The following is an 18,255-nucleotide window of genomic DNA, read 5'->3' on the forward strand; positions in this document are numbered from 1 at the left end:
TTAATACCCATCACCCACCCACCCCTCCTTCCCACCCCCCATCAACCCTCAGTTTGTTCTCAGTTTTTAAGAGTCTCATGCTTTGGCTCTCTCCCACTCTAACCTCTTTTTTTTTTTCCCTTCCCCTCCCCCATGGGTTTCTGTTAAGTTTCTCAGGATCCACATAAGAGTGAAACCATATGGTATCTGTCTTTCTCTGTATGGCTTATTTCACTTAGCATAACACTCTCCAGTTCCATCCACGTTGCTACAAAGGGCCATATTTCCTTCTTTCTCATTGCCACATAGTACTCCATTGTGTATATAAATAGGTCATGACTTGTAAATGTCCTGCTCCAGAGGGAAGACTAGTGTTTTTTAAAATATATTTATTTATTTATGAGAAATAGAGAGAGCACAAGCGCAAGAGAGAGAAGAAGACACAAAATCCAAAGCAGGCTCCAGGCTCCAAGCACAGACCCTGATGCGGGGCTCAAACTCACAAACCGTGAGATCATGACCTGAGCCAAAATCGGAAGCTGAACCGACTGAGCCACCCAGGTGCCCTAAGAGGGAGGACTAGTTTTTAGTTGAATGGCCCCAGATAAGGACGCCACCCAAGAAGTACTAGATGCCCTCTTGACCCACTCGTAGCTCTTGGCTAGACTATTAGTACAGAAAAGGTACATTTACCTGGCACCCTAGTGAAATCCCGGACATGATTTCTAAAGGACATGATCTCTCATTCCTGAGGAAAAGATTGCCAAGTTTTGGCTCACTCAACTCCAATAAATAAAAAGAGGCCCAGCAACTAGTGGGACTCATGACTATTACATTCTCATTTTCCCTGTGTGAAATCCTTGATGATACCATCTTTGAGATTACCAGAAATGTTACTTATTTTTAGTGAGAATACAACAATAGGATGTCCTAAAGGCCCTCCAACAGACCTCCTGGCTCCCCACCCCCAATGCTCTTTTGATCTCTATTTCGTATTTGAATTATAGATCTCAGAAATATCTGTATGCCAATTGGACCCTATGGCAGAAGGCCACTGCTACAGGTCAGAGGCATCCATTGGGCTTTTGTATCCGTAATTACCTGGAGTTGGCTGAAAGGCACATTACTTTGAAGAAATAATTATTCACCTGTTTTGGGGCCCTGGTAAATTATGAGTGCTAGTCTTATGGCTATAAAATGATCGTAAGACTATAGATTCCAACCAAAGGGTATCAATATTTTCACTTTTTTTCTCTAGTTATCTTAGGGTATTCATATTTTAGTCAAAGTGTAACATTTCTATAAAATATATGTCCAAGTATAAATTCATGAGCCAAAATAAAAAGATGTTATAATGAGGTTATTTATTTTTATTGAGAGAGAGGGAGAGGGAGAGGGAGAGGGGGAGAGAGAGAGAGAGAGAGAGAGAGAGAGAGAGAGAGAGAGAGAGGAGAGCGCAAATGCACAAACAGGAGAGGGTCAGAGGGAGACTGAGAGAAAAACTTCAAGCAGGCTCCATGGTCAGTACAGAGCCCAGTGCAGGGCTTGATTCCATGACCCTGGGATCATGACCCAAGCTGAAAATCAAGAATCAGCTGCTTAATCACTGAGCCATCCTGGTGCCCCATCTAATGAGTTTAATTTAAAACAAGATTATTTGTAATATTATACTTACTACTAGGTCTTTCTCCTTTGTGGCTTCTTTGTTTCTCCACTTCAATTTCTGATTCTGACATTGAGTCTTGATGCTCAGGTAAATTATTTTCATCTGGTACTTCATCCTGAACTACATAAAGAATCATTTAGTCAACTAAATGAAAAAAAAGATACAATGTGAAATCCCTAGGTTTTAAATTTATAACAAGTGTGCATCAGCATTATTTCTCATTTTTAGAAAGTTATAATTAAATTTCCATAATGCTAGATTTTAAATGAAAACTGTGCTGTTGAACTGGTTCAATATTCACAAATCAATCAACATGATAAACCACATTAATAAAAGAAAGGATAGGAGCTCCTGGGTGGCTCAGTCGGTTGAGCATCCAACTTCAGCTCAGGTCATGATCTCACAGCTCGTGAGTTTGAGACCTGCGTCAGGCTGTGCTGACAGCTCAGAGCCTGGAGCCTGCTTCAGTTTCTGTGTCTCCCTCTCTCTCTGTCCCTAACCCCCTCACGTTCTGTCTCTGTCTCTCTCAAAAATAAGTAAACATTACAAAAAATTTTTTAAAGAAGGGATAAGAAATATATGAGCCACTCAGTAGATGCAGAAAAAGCATTTGACAAAATACAGCATCCTTTCTGGATAAAAACCCTCAAGAAAGTAGGGATAGAGGGAACATACCTCAACATCATAAAGCTGTATTCCAAAGACCCACAGCAAATATCATCCTCAATGCGGAAAAACTGAGAGCTTTCCCCCTGAGGTCAGGAACATGAGAGGGATGTCCACTCTCACCACTGTTGTTCAACATACTATTTGAAGTCCTAGACTCAGCAATCAGACAACAAAAAGAAATGAAAGGCATACATTGGCAAGCAAGAAGTCAGACTTTCACTCCTGTCAGATGCCATGATACTCTACATGGAAAACCATAAAGACTCCACCAAGAAACTGCTAGAACTGATACATGAATTCAGCAAAGTCAAAGGATATAAAATCAATGTACAGAAATTGATTACATTTCTATATACTGATAATGAAGCAGCAGAAAGAGAAATCAAGGAATCAATCCCATTTACAATTGCACCAAAAACTGTAAGATACCTAGGAATAAACCTAACCAAGATGTAAAAGATATATACTCTGAAAACTATAAAAACTTATGAAAGAAATTGAAGAAGACACAAAAAAATGGAAAAACATTCCATGCTTATGGATTGGAAAAACAAACATTGTTAAAATTTTTATTCTATGCAAATCAATATACACATTCAATGTAATTCCTATCAAAGTAATGACAGCATTCTTCACAGAGCTAGAATAAACAATTCTAAAATTTGTATGAAACTATAAAAGACCCTGAATAGCCAAAGTAATGTCAAAAAAGAAAACTAAAGCTGGAGGCATCACAATTCCTGACTTCAAGTTGTGTCACAAAGCTGTATCATCAATACAGTATGGCACTGACACAAAAACAGACACAAAAATAGATCAGTGGAACAGGATATAAAACCCACAACTGGACACACAGATGTATGGTCAACTAATATTTCCAAAGCAAGAAAGACTATCCAATGGAAAAAAGAAAGTCTCTTCAGCAAATGTTACTGGGAAAACTGGACAGCGACATGCAAAAAGAATGAAAACTGGAACAATTTCTTACACCATAACAAAAATAATTCAAAATGGATTCAAAATGGATGAAAGATCTAAATGTGATATAGGAAACCATCAAAATCTTACAGGAGAAAACAGGTGGTAACCTCTTTGACCTCGGCCACAGCAACTTCTTCCCAGATATGTCTCCGGAGGCAAGGAAAACAAAAGCAAAAATGAACTATTGGGACCTCATCAAGTTAAAAATCTTGTTCACAGCAAAGGAAACAACCAACAAAACTAAAAGGCAACCAACAGAATGTGACAAGATATTGAAAATGACATATTGGATAAAGATTTAGTATCCAAAGTCTAGTCTGTAAAGAACTTATCAAACTGAACACACAAAAAGCAAATAACCCAGTTAAGAAATGTGCAAAAGACATGAATAGACAATTTTCCAAAAAAGACATCCAGATACCTAACGGACACATGAAAAGATATTCAGCATCCCTCAACATCAGGGAAATACAAATCAAAACCACACTGAGGTATCACCTCACACCTGTCAGAATGGCTAAAATTAACAACTCAGGAAACAACAGATGTTGGTGAGGATACGGAGAAAGGGGAACCCTCTTGCACTGTTGGTGGGAATGAAAATTGGTGCAGCCATTCCAGAAAACAGTATAAAGATTCCTCAAAAAATTAAAAAGAGAACTATCCTATGACCCAGTAATTGCACTACTAGGAATTTATTCAAAGGATACAAAATGCTAATTCGAAGGGACAGATACACCCCAATGTTTACAGCAATGCTATCAACAATAGAAGCAATTTTGAAGCAAAATTGAAAATTAAGAAGCAAACGAGTAAATGTGTTATGTTATTCAGAGTCAAGATTTACAAAGCAGAAGAAAGGACACACACATGAAATGGAGGAAGGCAAGACAAAGCCCTGAGGGGATAGATTAGAATTGAAGGTTTCCAAGATTCATCATGAATTCTAAATATGTTTATGCAGGTTTACATGCACATGTATATGTATATAGGCATATGAGTATGAATATATACATGTACATATAAGTATATGTGAATACACCCAAGGAATCTAATTCTAGGCCAGATCTTATGTGTGATGTTTCAGACACAAACATAGATAGTTATAAAGGCATGGGAAAAAGAAGCTTCTCAATCCACAAAAGACTTGATACACAACTAGTCATGGTCTCAACCCCTTCTTCTCCCATGCTCTTGTCAATACATAGTGCATTCTTACTCTAGTGGCTTCTAATTGGAGGCTTCCTTATGGTGCTGGGGAAGAGGGGCTTGACTGAAGTATTGTTTAGGCACTCCCTCTGTGTACACCACCTCACTGAGGGGCACTTGAAGAAATTTTTCTCAGTTCCACTTTAGTCAGGACTTTTCTACTCCTACCCCTGCCACCACTACCTCCCAAGAACACAGGATCCATAAAATAGCAAGAGACTTTTGTTTGGGGATCCTTCAGCTGTGCGTTGATCCTCCCCTATATCTCATAGCAGTTGGACTGATGCATCTAATATTCATCCACTGCTGCTCCAAGAGAGGAAACAGAACACCGGTGTAGCTGGGGCCCTTTCCTGTTTAGACTCTTCTTGATACTATTGCATTAAGTGAATAAAGCCTTTTTATTTGTTACTTTTAATTGTTACTTTCATTTTACTTTTTATTTTAATGGGCCAACTCAAAAACTGGCATATCTCTCAGACAAACTGTAGTGCAGGCAAGGTCAATGAAATCCAATGCCTTTAAGGAAGGCACACTTTGGAAGATGCTAGTGAATTTGTGGGACGTTCTGGGGTGGGGTAGTGGGGTTCTATGAGGTCATTAGAAGAGTCTGAGAGCTGCCTGGGGCATTTTGGCAGTCAGGTCAGTATGTTTTGGACAGTCCTAGCAAACCATGTGGGGTGCTCTAGGAGAATGTGATTTTGGTTTTCACATAAGCTTTACAGTTTTGAGGGGGAACAAAGTTCTCTATTTTTAGACCTTGATTCATTGGCCAAGACACCTGCTGGATAAAATTAGAGATTCACCAGGCAACCTTTTAGAGAACTATGGAAGCAATTTGTGGCTACTGCTTATGATTCACCAATGATGGGACCTAAAGTTACTGGAGACCCTGCATTCTAAGTTGCACCCAATAACTATTGTTAGCTCTAAGCATGCTCCTGGAACAGCATACCACATAGTGAATGATTAAGACTTGTGCTTTAATGAAAAAGAATAAGCGCCATGGTATCACTTTCTCCAGTAACAAAAAAGATCTTAGAGACCTGCTTTCTTTGCCTCCATAGTAAAGGAAATAATCTTGTTAAACTTAGCGAAGGAAAAGGGCATATTTGGGCATCTCACTACAGAATACCATCTTCAGAAAGCCTTGACGGTAGCTGTATTGACTGAAGAGGTGACACTAAATGGAGGATGAAAAGAGAAAACATCTGAGACTAGTTACTGTTTTGGTTCTCAAAGGATGGCCCACCTGTGATGAGCTCCCTGCCACCAAAACAATGTTTGGATCACCATTACATAAGTGACAGTGTCCCTTTAAGCCACACTAGTGGTCCTAATGAAGTGAAGACAGTACATGATAATATTTTTATTTTTTTAATTTTTTAAATTTTTATTTTTTTTGAAGCCGTACTATTTTATATATTTTTTATTATGAAATTTATTGTTAAATTGGTTTCCATACAACACCCAGTGCTCATCCCAAAAGGTGCCCTCCTCAATGACCATCACCCACTTTCCCCTCCCTCCCACCCTCCCCCCCCCCAACCCTCAGTTTATTCTCAGTTTTTAAGAGTCTCTTGTGGTTTGGGTCCCTCTCTCTCTCTTTTTTTTTTCCTTCCCCTCCCCCATGGTCTTCTGTTAAGTTTCTCAAGATCCACATAAGAGTGAAAACATATGGTATCTGTCTTTCTCTCTATGACTTATTTCACTTAGCATAACACTCTCCAGTTCCATCTATGTTGCTACAAAAGGACATATTTCATTCTTTCTCATTGCCACATAGTATTCCATTGTATATATAAACCACAATTTCTTTATCCATTCATAAGTTGATGGACATTTAGGCTCTTTCCATAATTTGGCCATTGTTGAAAGTGCTGCTATAAACATTGGGGTACAAGGTCCCCTATGCATCAGCACTCCTGCATCCCTTGGGTAAATTCCTAGCAGTGCTATTGCTGGGTCATAGGGTAGATCTATTTTTAATTTGGGGGGGGAACCTCCACACTGTTTTCCAGAGTGGCCGTACCAGATTGCATTCCCACCAACAGTGCAAGAGGGTTCACATTTCTCCACATCCTCGGCAGCATCTATAGTCTCCTGATTTGTTCATTTTAGCCACTCTGACTGGCGTGAGGTGATATCTGAATGTGGTTTTGATTTGTATTTCCCTGATGAGGAGTAACGTTGAGCATCTTTTCATTTGCCTGTTGGCCATATGGATGTCTTCTTTAGAGAAGTGTCTATTCATGTCTTCTGCCCATTTCTTCACTGGATTATTTGTTTTTCGGGTGTGGAGTTTGGTGAGTTCTTTATAGATTTTGGATATTAGCCCTTTGTATGATATGTCATTTGCAAATATCTTTTCCCATTCCATCAGTTGCCTTTTAGTTCTGTTGATGGTTTCCTTTTCAGTGCAGAAGCTTTTTACTTTCATGAGGTACCAATAGTTCATTTTTGCTTTTAATTCCCTTGCCTTTGGAAATGTGTCAAGTAAGAAATTGCTGCAGCTGAGGTCAGAGAGATTTTTTTCCCGCTTTTTCCTTTAGGGATTTGATGGTTTTCTGTTTCACATTCAGGTCCTTTATCCATTTTGAGTTTATTTTTGTGAATGGTGTAAGAAAGTGGTCATTCTAGGTTCATTCTTCTGCATGTGCTGTCCAGTCCTCCCAGCAACATTTTTTAAAGACTGTCTTTTTTCCATTGGATATTCTTTCCTGCTTTGTCAAAGATTAGTTGGCCATAATTTTGTGGTTCCAATTCTGGAGTCTCTATTATTCCATTGGTCCATGTGTCTGTTTTTGTGCCAATACCATGCTGTCTTGATGATCACAGCTTTGTAGTAGAGGCTAAAGTCTGGGATTGTGATGTGTCCCACTTTGGTCCCCGCTATTTGGGGTCTTTTGTGGTTCCATATGAATTTTAGGATTGCTTGCTCTAGCTTTGAGAAGAATGTTGGTGCAGTTTTGACTGGGATTGCATTAAATGTGTAGATTGCTTTGGGTAGTATTGACATTTTAACAATATTTATTCTTCCAATCCATGAGCATGAAATGTTTTTCCATTTCTTTGTATCTTCTTCAATTTCCTTCATAAGCTTTCTACAGTTTTCAGCATACAGATCTTTTACATCTTTGGTTAGGTTTATTCCTAGGTATTTTATAATTCTTGATGTAATTGTGAGTGGGATCAGTTTCATTGTCTTCCTGTTGCTACATTATTAGTTTATAAGAATGCAACTGATTTCTGTACTTTAATTTTGTATCCTGTGACTTTGCTGAATTCATGTATCAGTTCTAGCAGACTTTTGGTGGAGTCTATCGGGTTTTCCATGTATAATAACATGGTAAGATTTTTAAATAGACCCAGATTTCTTAATTAACTCATGCCACCCTCACAAAATAGCAAGCTCTATTAAATTTCTTCATAAGATCAGGTCATTGGGTACCATATAATCTGAATATTAAGTGACAAATTATTACATAAAAATAGCAGCTACTGCTAAGGTAGCAATGATTGACCAATAGTGAAAACAATATAAAATGGTAATCAGTCACCCATTTCTGGACAATCCAGGTCAAGTCCTTCTCAAAGAGATCTATGAGTGGATATCCAATAATGGAGTGTCAAGAAAGTAAGTTGATGGATTCTGTACCAAGGCACTAATGGCCTGATACTAGGCAGTGATGTACCCAAAAGGCAAGTGAATTAGGGTCCATATGCTGATGGCCCCTATGACTAATACAAGTTCTACTGCTCAGCTCTTTCCACTGAATCTTGATATGAATCTGAGAGCCTATCAACCTTTATCAAGAACCCTTTGTTTTTAGAAATGAACAAGACTATGCATTAGACCAGGTCCCTCCACCATCAGTGGAAGACCTATGCTATGGTCAGAATTTAATGGGAAGGTAGGAAAGAATGGTGTTTCTTGGGCCTTTGGATACTGATGTTTTTGACTATGATCTTCACAACTCCTGATACCAAGATGTAGGGAAAACACACAATGTTCACTGGGTAAGGGTAAGAGATGTGGGTAACAATACCATTGGGTTTGAGGTCATTGTCAATGGGACCCTTACCTAGATCCAACTATGGATATTTCCCTTTAGATCACTGCAAACTTCCATTGTAATGGTCCAATTAGTATACATATTACTTATAGATGAATTGTCAATGTGAAGTCCCGCTTTGTACCAATTCCTCAGCCCTGATGGAAATTGTTGCAGTTAAGTCCATTTTAGTTAGCATGTGGAAGACTGAACCTATCCAATTACCAGTTTCTAGTGCCTTTGTCTCCCAAAACACCTGCCTGAGGATGAAAAAAAAATATAGCTGCCCTAATTGCTGAGCTGAATGAAATGAAAATTCTCCATGAGACTATTTAACTATCTAATAATTCAGTCAATCTGTGCTCACAACTTTGGGTGTATAGAGACTCAACTGATTTATGCAGAACAACTATGGTATTTACATTGTGACAGTGCTACAGTCTATGTCCAAATTTGAGGGAACTTGGATGCAGCAATTGCTATTATGAATGCCCTTTTTAGCATCCCTTTATTGTGGAAGATCATAATCAGTAGCCTTTGGGGATTGGGTTGTCATATGCCACTACTGTACTTCCAAAAGGCTGTCAAAATTCTCTGAATATCTGCCATCAACACACAAATGATGACATGAAAAAGTCCCACTCTCAGAGAAATCAATAGACTTCCACTCTATTGATGACATCTACCAACACGGACACAACTAAACAAATACTGATTGTCCTGCAGATCCACATATGGCAACTCAGTGAGGTTAGTATTACAGGCAAGGTAAAGTTACCTGGTACCCTAATAGAATTCCTCAACATGCTCTGTAAGGGACATGACATCTCATTTCAGAGAACAGTGCCCAGCTTTGCCCCTCTCTACTTTAACAAATGAAAGCCCAGCAATTGATGGGTCAATTCAGTTACTTACACTCTCATATTCCACATTTAGGGTCTGTGATGGCCTATCTGTGGGATAAGTAGAAGGGCCAGTTCCTTTCAGTAGGGCCATGACCAAGAACATGCCCCAGAGTCCCTCCAACAGGTCACAAGGCTGCCTTTCCACTGAGCCCCTCTAATCTCTATTGGCTCATTGACTTACAGAACTCAGGAAAATCTCTTCTCCCTGAAAGAAGGTAAGGCAGGAGGCCACTGCCATAGGTCAGAAGTACCCCTTTGGTCTTTCAAACTCATATCTCCAGGAGACAGATGAAAGGTACACATTCTTTAAGAGATATTATTGGCCAGTTACAGGGCCTTTGCAGACACTGAGTGGTTGCCTTTGACAAGAAATAACCATAGGACAGGAAATACCAACTGGGGCGCCTGGGTGGCGCAGTCGGTTAAGCGTCCGACTTCAGCCAGGTCACGATCTCGCGGTCCGTGAGTTCGAGCCCCGCGTCAGGCTCTGGGCTGATGGCTCAGAGCCTGGAGCCTGCTTCCGATTCTGTGTCTCCCTCTCTCTGCCCCTCCCCCGTTCATGCTCTGTCTCTCTCTGTCCCAAAAATAAATAAACGTTGAAAAAAAAATTAAAAAAAAATTAAGAACAAAGAATATCAATACTTCTCCCTTTGTTCTATAGTTATCTTAGGGTACTTAACTTTAGTCAATCTTTGATTTCTATAAAAAAAATATGCTGAAACAAATATTCATAAACCAAAGAAAAATTATCTTCCAATGAATTTCATTTAAAGCTATCTATAATTACCATACTTACCATAGAATCTTTCCCCTTTGGAAGCTCTTTGTTTTTTTACTTGCAGTTGAGTTTTTGACATTGAGTCTTTAGGATCATGATTTCCAGGTACTTTATCATGAGCTACATAAAGAGAGGCATTTAGTCCAGTAAATGGAAAAACAAAAATATTGTGAGATTCCAGGCTTTCAAAATATTGACAAATGCACAGCAAAGTTTTCTCTCATTTTTAAAAAGTTATAAGTAAATTATAATTATAGGTCCAATATGAAAATGGTGAGAAGAGTTTTTAATGGATGTATTAAAACTGTCTCATTATTCCATTAACATTCATAGTTCTCAAATATGTCTCAATTGAGTTTTTATTTCTGTTAATACTTTAAATTAAAACATAATTATTGATGAAGGAATGAAAATATATATGCACAATATTATTCATTACAGCATATTTGTTATTGCAAAATATTCAAAACCACATAAATATGCAAACATAGGAGATTGGTTCAAAAACTAAGGTATATACTAGAAACTATAGTAATATCAATTATGGTACATAGTACGATCCAAACAACTGTACATGCAACTCTAAAAGAAATGAAGAAAAGATCCCATCAAACTGATGGAGGAATGTCCAGGATATAATGTTAAGTGGAATAAAAAAACTGGTAGAAAGGGTATCTAGTACATTATCTTTTAGGAAATAACAGAAAGGAAATTTAAAAATAGATATTTACCTTTACAAAATTAAACATGAAAGATAAATCAGGAAAAAAAAGTAGTTTTTTAGTTTTTTCCAAAGTCACTGTGGACGATGTTTGTTGAATTTTACTAAATAACTTTTGATAGTGCTAGGCATGTCCCTCTCACTGAGGAACAGCCTATATTGTAGTATATATTTGAGACTCATTTTAATGAACAAGTATACAAAACCTTCAACATTGCTTTGCTAGTGAGCTGAGGAGAGCATAGAGTATGAGGTAGTTTGCCTCCATCATTAAGGAAGTAACTCATGAAATTTAGTGAGGGGATGCATCACAGCAGACTCACTCATTCAGAGTGCCCTCACAGTGGCCACTTGACCAAGAAAGACAAGGAAAGTGGGGAAGGCAATAATGTAAACCCTAGACACACTTGGTCCTCAGCTCCTTTCTCAGGTTTGGCCCACCAATATTGAGTGTCCTTAGACCAGAAAGGCTGTTTGGATCACTTTTATAGCCACCTGAAAGATGAGCACAATGAGCCACTCTGATGGTCCTTTTGTTGAACAATGGGGGGCAAGCACAGTAAACAGATTAGGAGATTGTTAACTAGACTCAGATTTCCAGGGTCATTTGTACCACCTTTACTGGTTTCTAGCTCAATTAAACCTCCTTATAAGGTGATGTCAATTGGTTCACAAGACAACCTGAATCCTCTTAACTGACAGATTTCAGGGCAAGGAAAAACCAGCTAATGTGAAATAACGATGTTTGACTAGTGAATGGAGTAACATAAAAATGTTAAGCAGGAACCCACTTCTGAACAATCTGATTAAGTGTTTCCCCAAGGAAAGTTCTGAGTCTGGTTACTCGACAATGGGGCCTCAGGGATGACATTAATGGACTCTCCAACAAGGATTCATGGCCAGATAGTGATCCATAGGTCACCCAACACACAGCCCCACTAGAAGCCAAATGGTGATGACATCTAAGACTAACACAAGTGCTCTTCTTTCTGCACTTCTTAGTTTATCTTGGGATAACCAGAGACCTCTCCTCCCCCACGACCTACTTTTACCCAAACTTTGAGCTTTCAGTATAAACAACAATGAGAATTAGGTCAAGATTCCTATATCTCCATCTGGGGATGAGGGTGTATGCCAAGGTCATGGTTCAATGGGAAGATGGGTGAGAATTGCATTTCTAGGCCTCTTGGATACTGGTGCATATATGAATGTGATCCCTATAATTACTGACACTAGGATGAGGGGAAAAGAGATAAGGTCCAATTGTTTTGGGGCTGAGCGTACTAAATGGGACCTTTATCCAAACTCAACTATGGGTGTGTCCTTACAGGCCACTAAAAATCTCCACTGTTATGGCTTCCATTACTGAATGCATTATTTGTTTAAATGTATTTTCTATGTACATCTCACTCACTTTCCTCCCCAAGCCCTACTGGCAACTGATGTAGTTTAGGGCCATTTTAATTTGGTATATGGAAAACTATAAGCCTACCAAACTACCAGTGCCTAGCGCCTTTGCCATCCAAGAACACTACCTAGGGAAAAAAAAAATTGCCTTCATTGCTGAGCTTAATAAAACAAAGTTGTCCATGACATTTTTTTCTCTATTCATAAACCCTTTCAGTCTGTGTGTAAGGCCTTGGGTAGCTAGAGACTCAATTTATTATCATCACTCAACACCATAGTACAGAAATGGATGCTGGTGTCACTTGGAATTGTGACCTTCATAGAAGTTTACTGCCCAAGGTGAGTGAAATAGGTATGCACCAACTGGTATCATAAATGCCCTTTCTAGCATCCCTGTTCAACACCGGTAATTAGGATCATAAGTTTACCTTATGTGTAATGGGTTATAATATACCCTTGATGTCCTTCCATAAGCCCATAACCTGGAAAAAAGCCCTGCCCCCAGATCAAGTACTAACCTTCCACTATATTTATGGCATTCTCCACTGGACCCTGACAAGAGTATTACCCAACAAGGACTGCATACTGTAATAACCCACATGCAGCAACACAGCTATACCATTAATATAAACAAGGCACAAGAACCTAATACTCATACAAAATATGGGGGCAAAATGGAAAGGATTACATTGTCTCACTCCAAGTTCTAAGGGGTAAAGCTTTTTTTTCTCTCTCTACCCAAAAAATACAAAGGAGACCCAGTAATTGGTGGGATTATTTAGCTTCTGGAACTTTCATATTACCTATGCAGACATCTCAATGATACCCATCTATAATATTACCAAAAAGGCCTCTACCTTCAAGTGGGTCCCAGCCAAATGGATGCCTTATGGATCCTCCAACAGGCCTCTCAGGCAACCCTTCTAGTTTGTTCCTTTGATCCACATTTGCCTTTTGAGTTACAGATCTCAACACCTTATCTACCAATTTGAGTTCTATGACAGAAGGACAATGCCACAAGTCAGAGGTGACTGGTGGGTTACTGAACCCAAAATCTTCCTAAAATGTATACACCCCTTGAGATACTACTGGTCGGTCATTGGATCTTAGTGGATACTGAGCACATGACTTGTGGATGTGAAATTGTCTTACAAGCAGAAACCAACAAAAGTTATGAATACTTTGACTTTCTTCTCCAATTAGGATATTCAGATTCAAAATCAAACTATAAATTTTCTACAAAATATATGTTCATCTACATATTCATGAACCAAAGTAAAACAATCTTCTGATATGATTAATTTAAAATATTTATGTATAATTATTATACTTACTAGTGACTCTTTCCTCTTTAGCAATTTTTTGTTTGTTTACTTGAAGTTGGGTTTTTGACATTGACTCTTGAGGCTCAAGCACAGGGTTTTCATCTGTTATGTTGTCATGAGCTACATAAAGAGAGGCTTTTAAATCACCATTTAACAAAACAGAACTATTGTGAAATTCCTAAGTTTCAAACTTAGGAATAGTCTGTAGCAGCATTTTCCTTCACATAAACAATTATAAATACATCACTATAATGTGAAATCTGACATGAATAAGGTGATAAGGGTTTTAATGGGTAATTGTTGGAGCTATCTCCTTAATTCAAGAACATATTTTGCATTAAATATTTATATTAGCCTCTAATTTTCTTGTGTTATTTATACTTTATGTTAATGCATATTAATAAAATAAAAGTGAAAATATATATACATTATCTCTACATTATTTTTCATTGAAAAATATTGAAAATTACATAAATGTTCAAGTATGGGTGACTGAATAAGATATAATTCTATGAACTATGGCATGGTATAAATTCTCATAAGTAATGTGATAAAGATCTTTATAAGCTGACTTATAAGAATTTCCTGGAGATAATAATAAGTGGAAAAAAGAAACCAGAAATGGGGATAATGATTTTAAAAGAAGGAAAATAAAAAAAGAGAGAGCAAAATAGATACCTTTAAAACAGAAAACACAGGAAGCATGTAAGAAAAAATACAAATAATCGACTATAAGATGTGAGGGGAATAATGAGGAAGGAATGGTAATCTCTAAGTATACCTTTTTACTTATTTTCTAATTTAGAAGCACGATCACATTATGCATATTCCAACAATTGAAATAAGGTCAAGTATAAGACAACTAAAATGGAAAGAAACCTTAGACAGAAAAAGTACTAATCTAAGGAATTCAGCAATGTATTATTTAACATAAACCCTCATTCTTCAACAAGAGAGTAGGGGGCAGACTACAAACATATAACAGAATCTTTCAATAGGTTTATTTTTCTAGTAGAATATACTAAGCAATTCTGAAATAATTTCAGAAACGTTGTAGGGATAAGCAAATTAATATGGTTGTTCAGAGTCAGGTTCACACTATAAAAGAACATCTGCATATGAAAAAAAGGAAGGGAAGAACAAGTACTGAGGGGATGGACTGAAATTTAAGATGTCCATGAGAACTCATGATTTCTAAATTAATTTAGAAATTAGTTGCTACTTTCAATTTGGCTTGCTATCTAAATATTTCTCTGCATTTGTATATGCATGTATATGTGCACATATGTGTATGTGTGTATAAATATGTGTATGTGTATATATACATATGTATATATGGGAGTCCAACTCCAGGCCAAAATCCTACATTTGACATTTTGACATTGACTTTGTGATACCCATCTGTCTATAGGCCCAATCATAGACAATTACAAAGTTTCTACCTGGCAGTACTCACAGTGGGGAAAGGGGTTGGAATTTACCACCCACACCAAGTTTAATGTACAGCCTGTGAACGCCAGACACTTGAGGTAGTTGCAGTCAAAGACTAAGACCCATCTTATGCATTCTGTTTCCATGCCAGGTGCCTGCATTAGAGGCCTTCTTGTGAAAAAGTGAGGAGTCAGCTAATACACTGTACTTTTTAGGCACTTCTCAATAGGCCACTTTACTAGGGATATTTAAAGATACCTTTCTCATTTCAACTCAGTATTTAGGACTTCTGTACTCCTAGTCATCCTACATCAATATTTGCAAGGCTCTTGGATTCAAAAACAGACCAGAACCTTTTGTTTGGGGCTTCTTCAGCTATGAGATTATCTTCCCCCAAACTTCACTCCCATCTGTACTGATACATCTGACCCTTTGCTGGTTTGGTTCTGTGGAGTAAATGAAAGACGTTTTCCTATTTAGACTCTTGTTTATACTATTGTAGTAAGTGAATAAAAGCTTAACTGTTACTTTCAGTTGGGTTTGCTATCTAAATTGACGAAGTCAAAATTGGCAGCTTTTTCTCTGACAAATTGGCATAGTCAACAATAAAGTAAAATTCTGGAAGGAGAACTTTGGGAGGTGCTAGTGAGTCTACAAGACTCTTTTGAGGGATACAACTGGATCATTCACAAAAGTCATAGGGTCCTACAGGGCACAGCATCAGACAAGACAATGTATCTCCAGAAGTGCTAGTGGACACTGACGGGGGCTCTCCAGGAGAGTACTATTGTATTATTTACATATACTTTACTTTTAAATTCTGAGCATGAACAATGGTCCTTCTATTTACCTCTCAATTTACTTGCCAAAACACACAGTGAGTGGTCAAATTAGATATTCAACAGATGAACTCTAAGCTAGGGAAGCAATACCTTGGCTACTGCCTTTGGTCCTCTGGTGATAGGACCTAAAGTTATCAGAGATCTAGCATGCTGAGTTGCACTCAATGCTCTTAATTTTAAGAACCCCTCCTTGTCATAGTTAGCCTATGACTCATTAATTTATTGAGATATGTTCTTTAAGGAAAAAAGAATGTAGGGTCTTAGGGTCACTTGATCCAGTGACCTGAAGAGACCTTAGAGACTGGGTAGTTCCCCTCAATAATACAGGAGATAATCTTTTTAAACTTATTGAGGGAGACTAGCATCTGTGGGGCTTGTAAATACAAAACTCCTTGGAGAGACTGGACAACAGCCATGTTGCCCACAGAAGTGGGCATGGAATAGTTCTGTCAAGGTAGCAACTATTGACCAGCAGAAAAAGTGATATAAAATGGTAATTGGGCAGCTAAACCTGGACAAGATAAGCAAAGGTTTTCTAGACGAGATATATAAGTTCAGTTGCCCATCAGTGGGTTCTCAAATGAAGAGACTGAAGGACTCTTTACCAAGGTACTCATGGACAGGTAGTATTCAGGAGCACTCAAGGGTCTGTACCACTGTGGTATACATGGTGACAGTTACTGTGACAAAAACAAGTGTTATCACTCTACTCCTTACAATGTTTTTTTCTCTTCCAAATTTTTATTTAAATTACAGTTAGTTAACATACAGTTAATATCAGTTTCATGTATAGGATTTAGTGATTATCACTTACTTACATACAATACCAAGTGCTCATCACAAATACCCTTAATCATTCATTTAACCCATCTCCCAGCCCACCTCCCCTCCAGCAACCCTAAGTTTGTTCTCTATAGTTAAGAGTCTGATTTATTGTTTGCCCCTCCTTTTTTTTTACATGTTTATCTGTTTCTTAAATTCCACATATGAGTGAAATCATATGGTATTTGTCTTTCTCTGAATAACTTATCTCACTTAGTATAATACTCTCTAGCTCCATTCACAACATCTCAAATGGCAAGATTTCATTCTTTTTTATGGCTGAGTAATATTTCAGTGTGTGTGTGTGTGTGTGTGTGTGTGTGTGTGTGTGTGTGTGTGTATGTGTGTGTTACATTTTTATTCATTCACTAGTCAAGCTGTAGTGATCAAGACAGTATAGGCACTGGTGCAAAAACAAACACATAGATCAATGGAACAGAATAGAAAACTCAGAAATGAACCCACAACTATAAGGTCAATTAATCTTCAACTAAGCAGGAAACAATATCCAATCAGGAAAATAGTCTCTTCAACAAATGGTATTGGGAAAACTGTAGAGCAACATGAAAAAGAGTGAAACTGAACCATTTTCTTACAACACACATAAAAAAATTCAAAATGTATTAAAGATCTAAATGTGAGACATGAAACCATCAAAATCTCAGAGGAGAACACAGGTAGGAACCTCTTTGACATTGGTCATATAAGCTTTCTACTAGATACATCTCCTGAGGCAAGGAAACAAAAGCAAAAATGAACATCAAAATAAAACGTCTCTGCACAGTGAAGGAAACAATTAACAAAGCTAAAAGGAAATCTACAGAATGAGAGAAGATAATTAAAAGTGACATATCCTATAAAGGGTTGGTATCCAAAATATATAAATAAATTATAAATGACAACACCCAAAAATGAAAATCCAGTTAAAAAATGGCCAGAAAACATGAATAGACATTTTCCCAAAGAAGACATCTAGATGGCTAACACATGAAAATATTCTCAACATCATTCATCATCAGGGAAATATAAATCAAAACTACAATGAGATATTGCCTCACCCCATCAGAATGGCTACAATTAACAACACAGGAGACAAAGATGTTGGTAAGTATGCAGAGAAAAAGGAACTCTCTTACACTGCTAGTGGGAATGCAAACTGGTGTAGCCACTCTGAAAAACAGTATGGAGGTTCCCCAAAAAGTTAAAAATAGAACTAACTACTGCTAGGTATTTACCCAAAGAAATAAAAAATACTGATCTGAAGGGATACATACACTTCAGTGTATATAGCAGCATTATCAACAATAGCCAAATTATGTAAAGAGCCCAAATGTCCTCCCAGTGAATCTTGACAGGAGTCAGAAAGCCCAGCCAATTTTTACTCTGAACTTTTGCCTTTCAAAAATGAAAAATACAAGGGTATAGGCCACATCCCAATATACCCAGTGGACACATGAAGACCTCT

The 18,255-nt window shown here is 37.8% G+C and overlaps 1 protein-coding gene across 1 annotated transcript in view; it reads right to left on the reverse strand.

Moving 5' to 3' along the window:
* The window catches only part of LOC112867579 (uncharacterized), a 208,164-nt gene that overhangs the window by 28,959 nt on the left and 160,950 nt on the right, over nucleotides 1-18,255 (reverse strand). Inside the window, exons 6-10 of the mRNA XM_086715140.1 lie at nucleotides 13,705-13,815; nucleotides 13,228-13,365; nucleotides 10,261-10,362; nucleotides 3,383-3,442; nucleotides 1,655-1,765 (exon numbers count right to left, since the gene is read on the reverse strand). Coding sequence (XP_086571266.1) covers nucleotides 1,655-1,765; nucleotides 3,383-3,442; nucleotides 10,261-10,362; nucleotides 13,228-13,365; nucleotides 13,705-13,815 — 522 coding nt within the window. The remainder of the gene's footprint in view (nucleotides 1-1,654; nucleotides 1,766-3,382; nucleotides 3,443-10,260; nucleotides 10,363-13,227; nucleotides 13,366-13,704; nucleotides 13,816-18,255) is intronic.

This window comes from Puma concolor, chromosome B4 (assembly GCF_028749965.1).
Source record: "Puma concolor isolate L17-30 chromosome B4, mPumCon1.1.hap2, whole genome shotgun sequence".
NCBI lineage: Eukaryota > Metazoa > Chordata > Mammalia > Carnivora > Felidae > Puma > Puma concolor.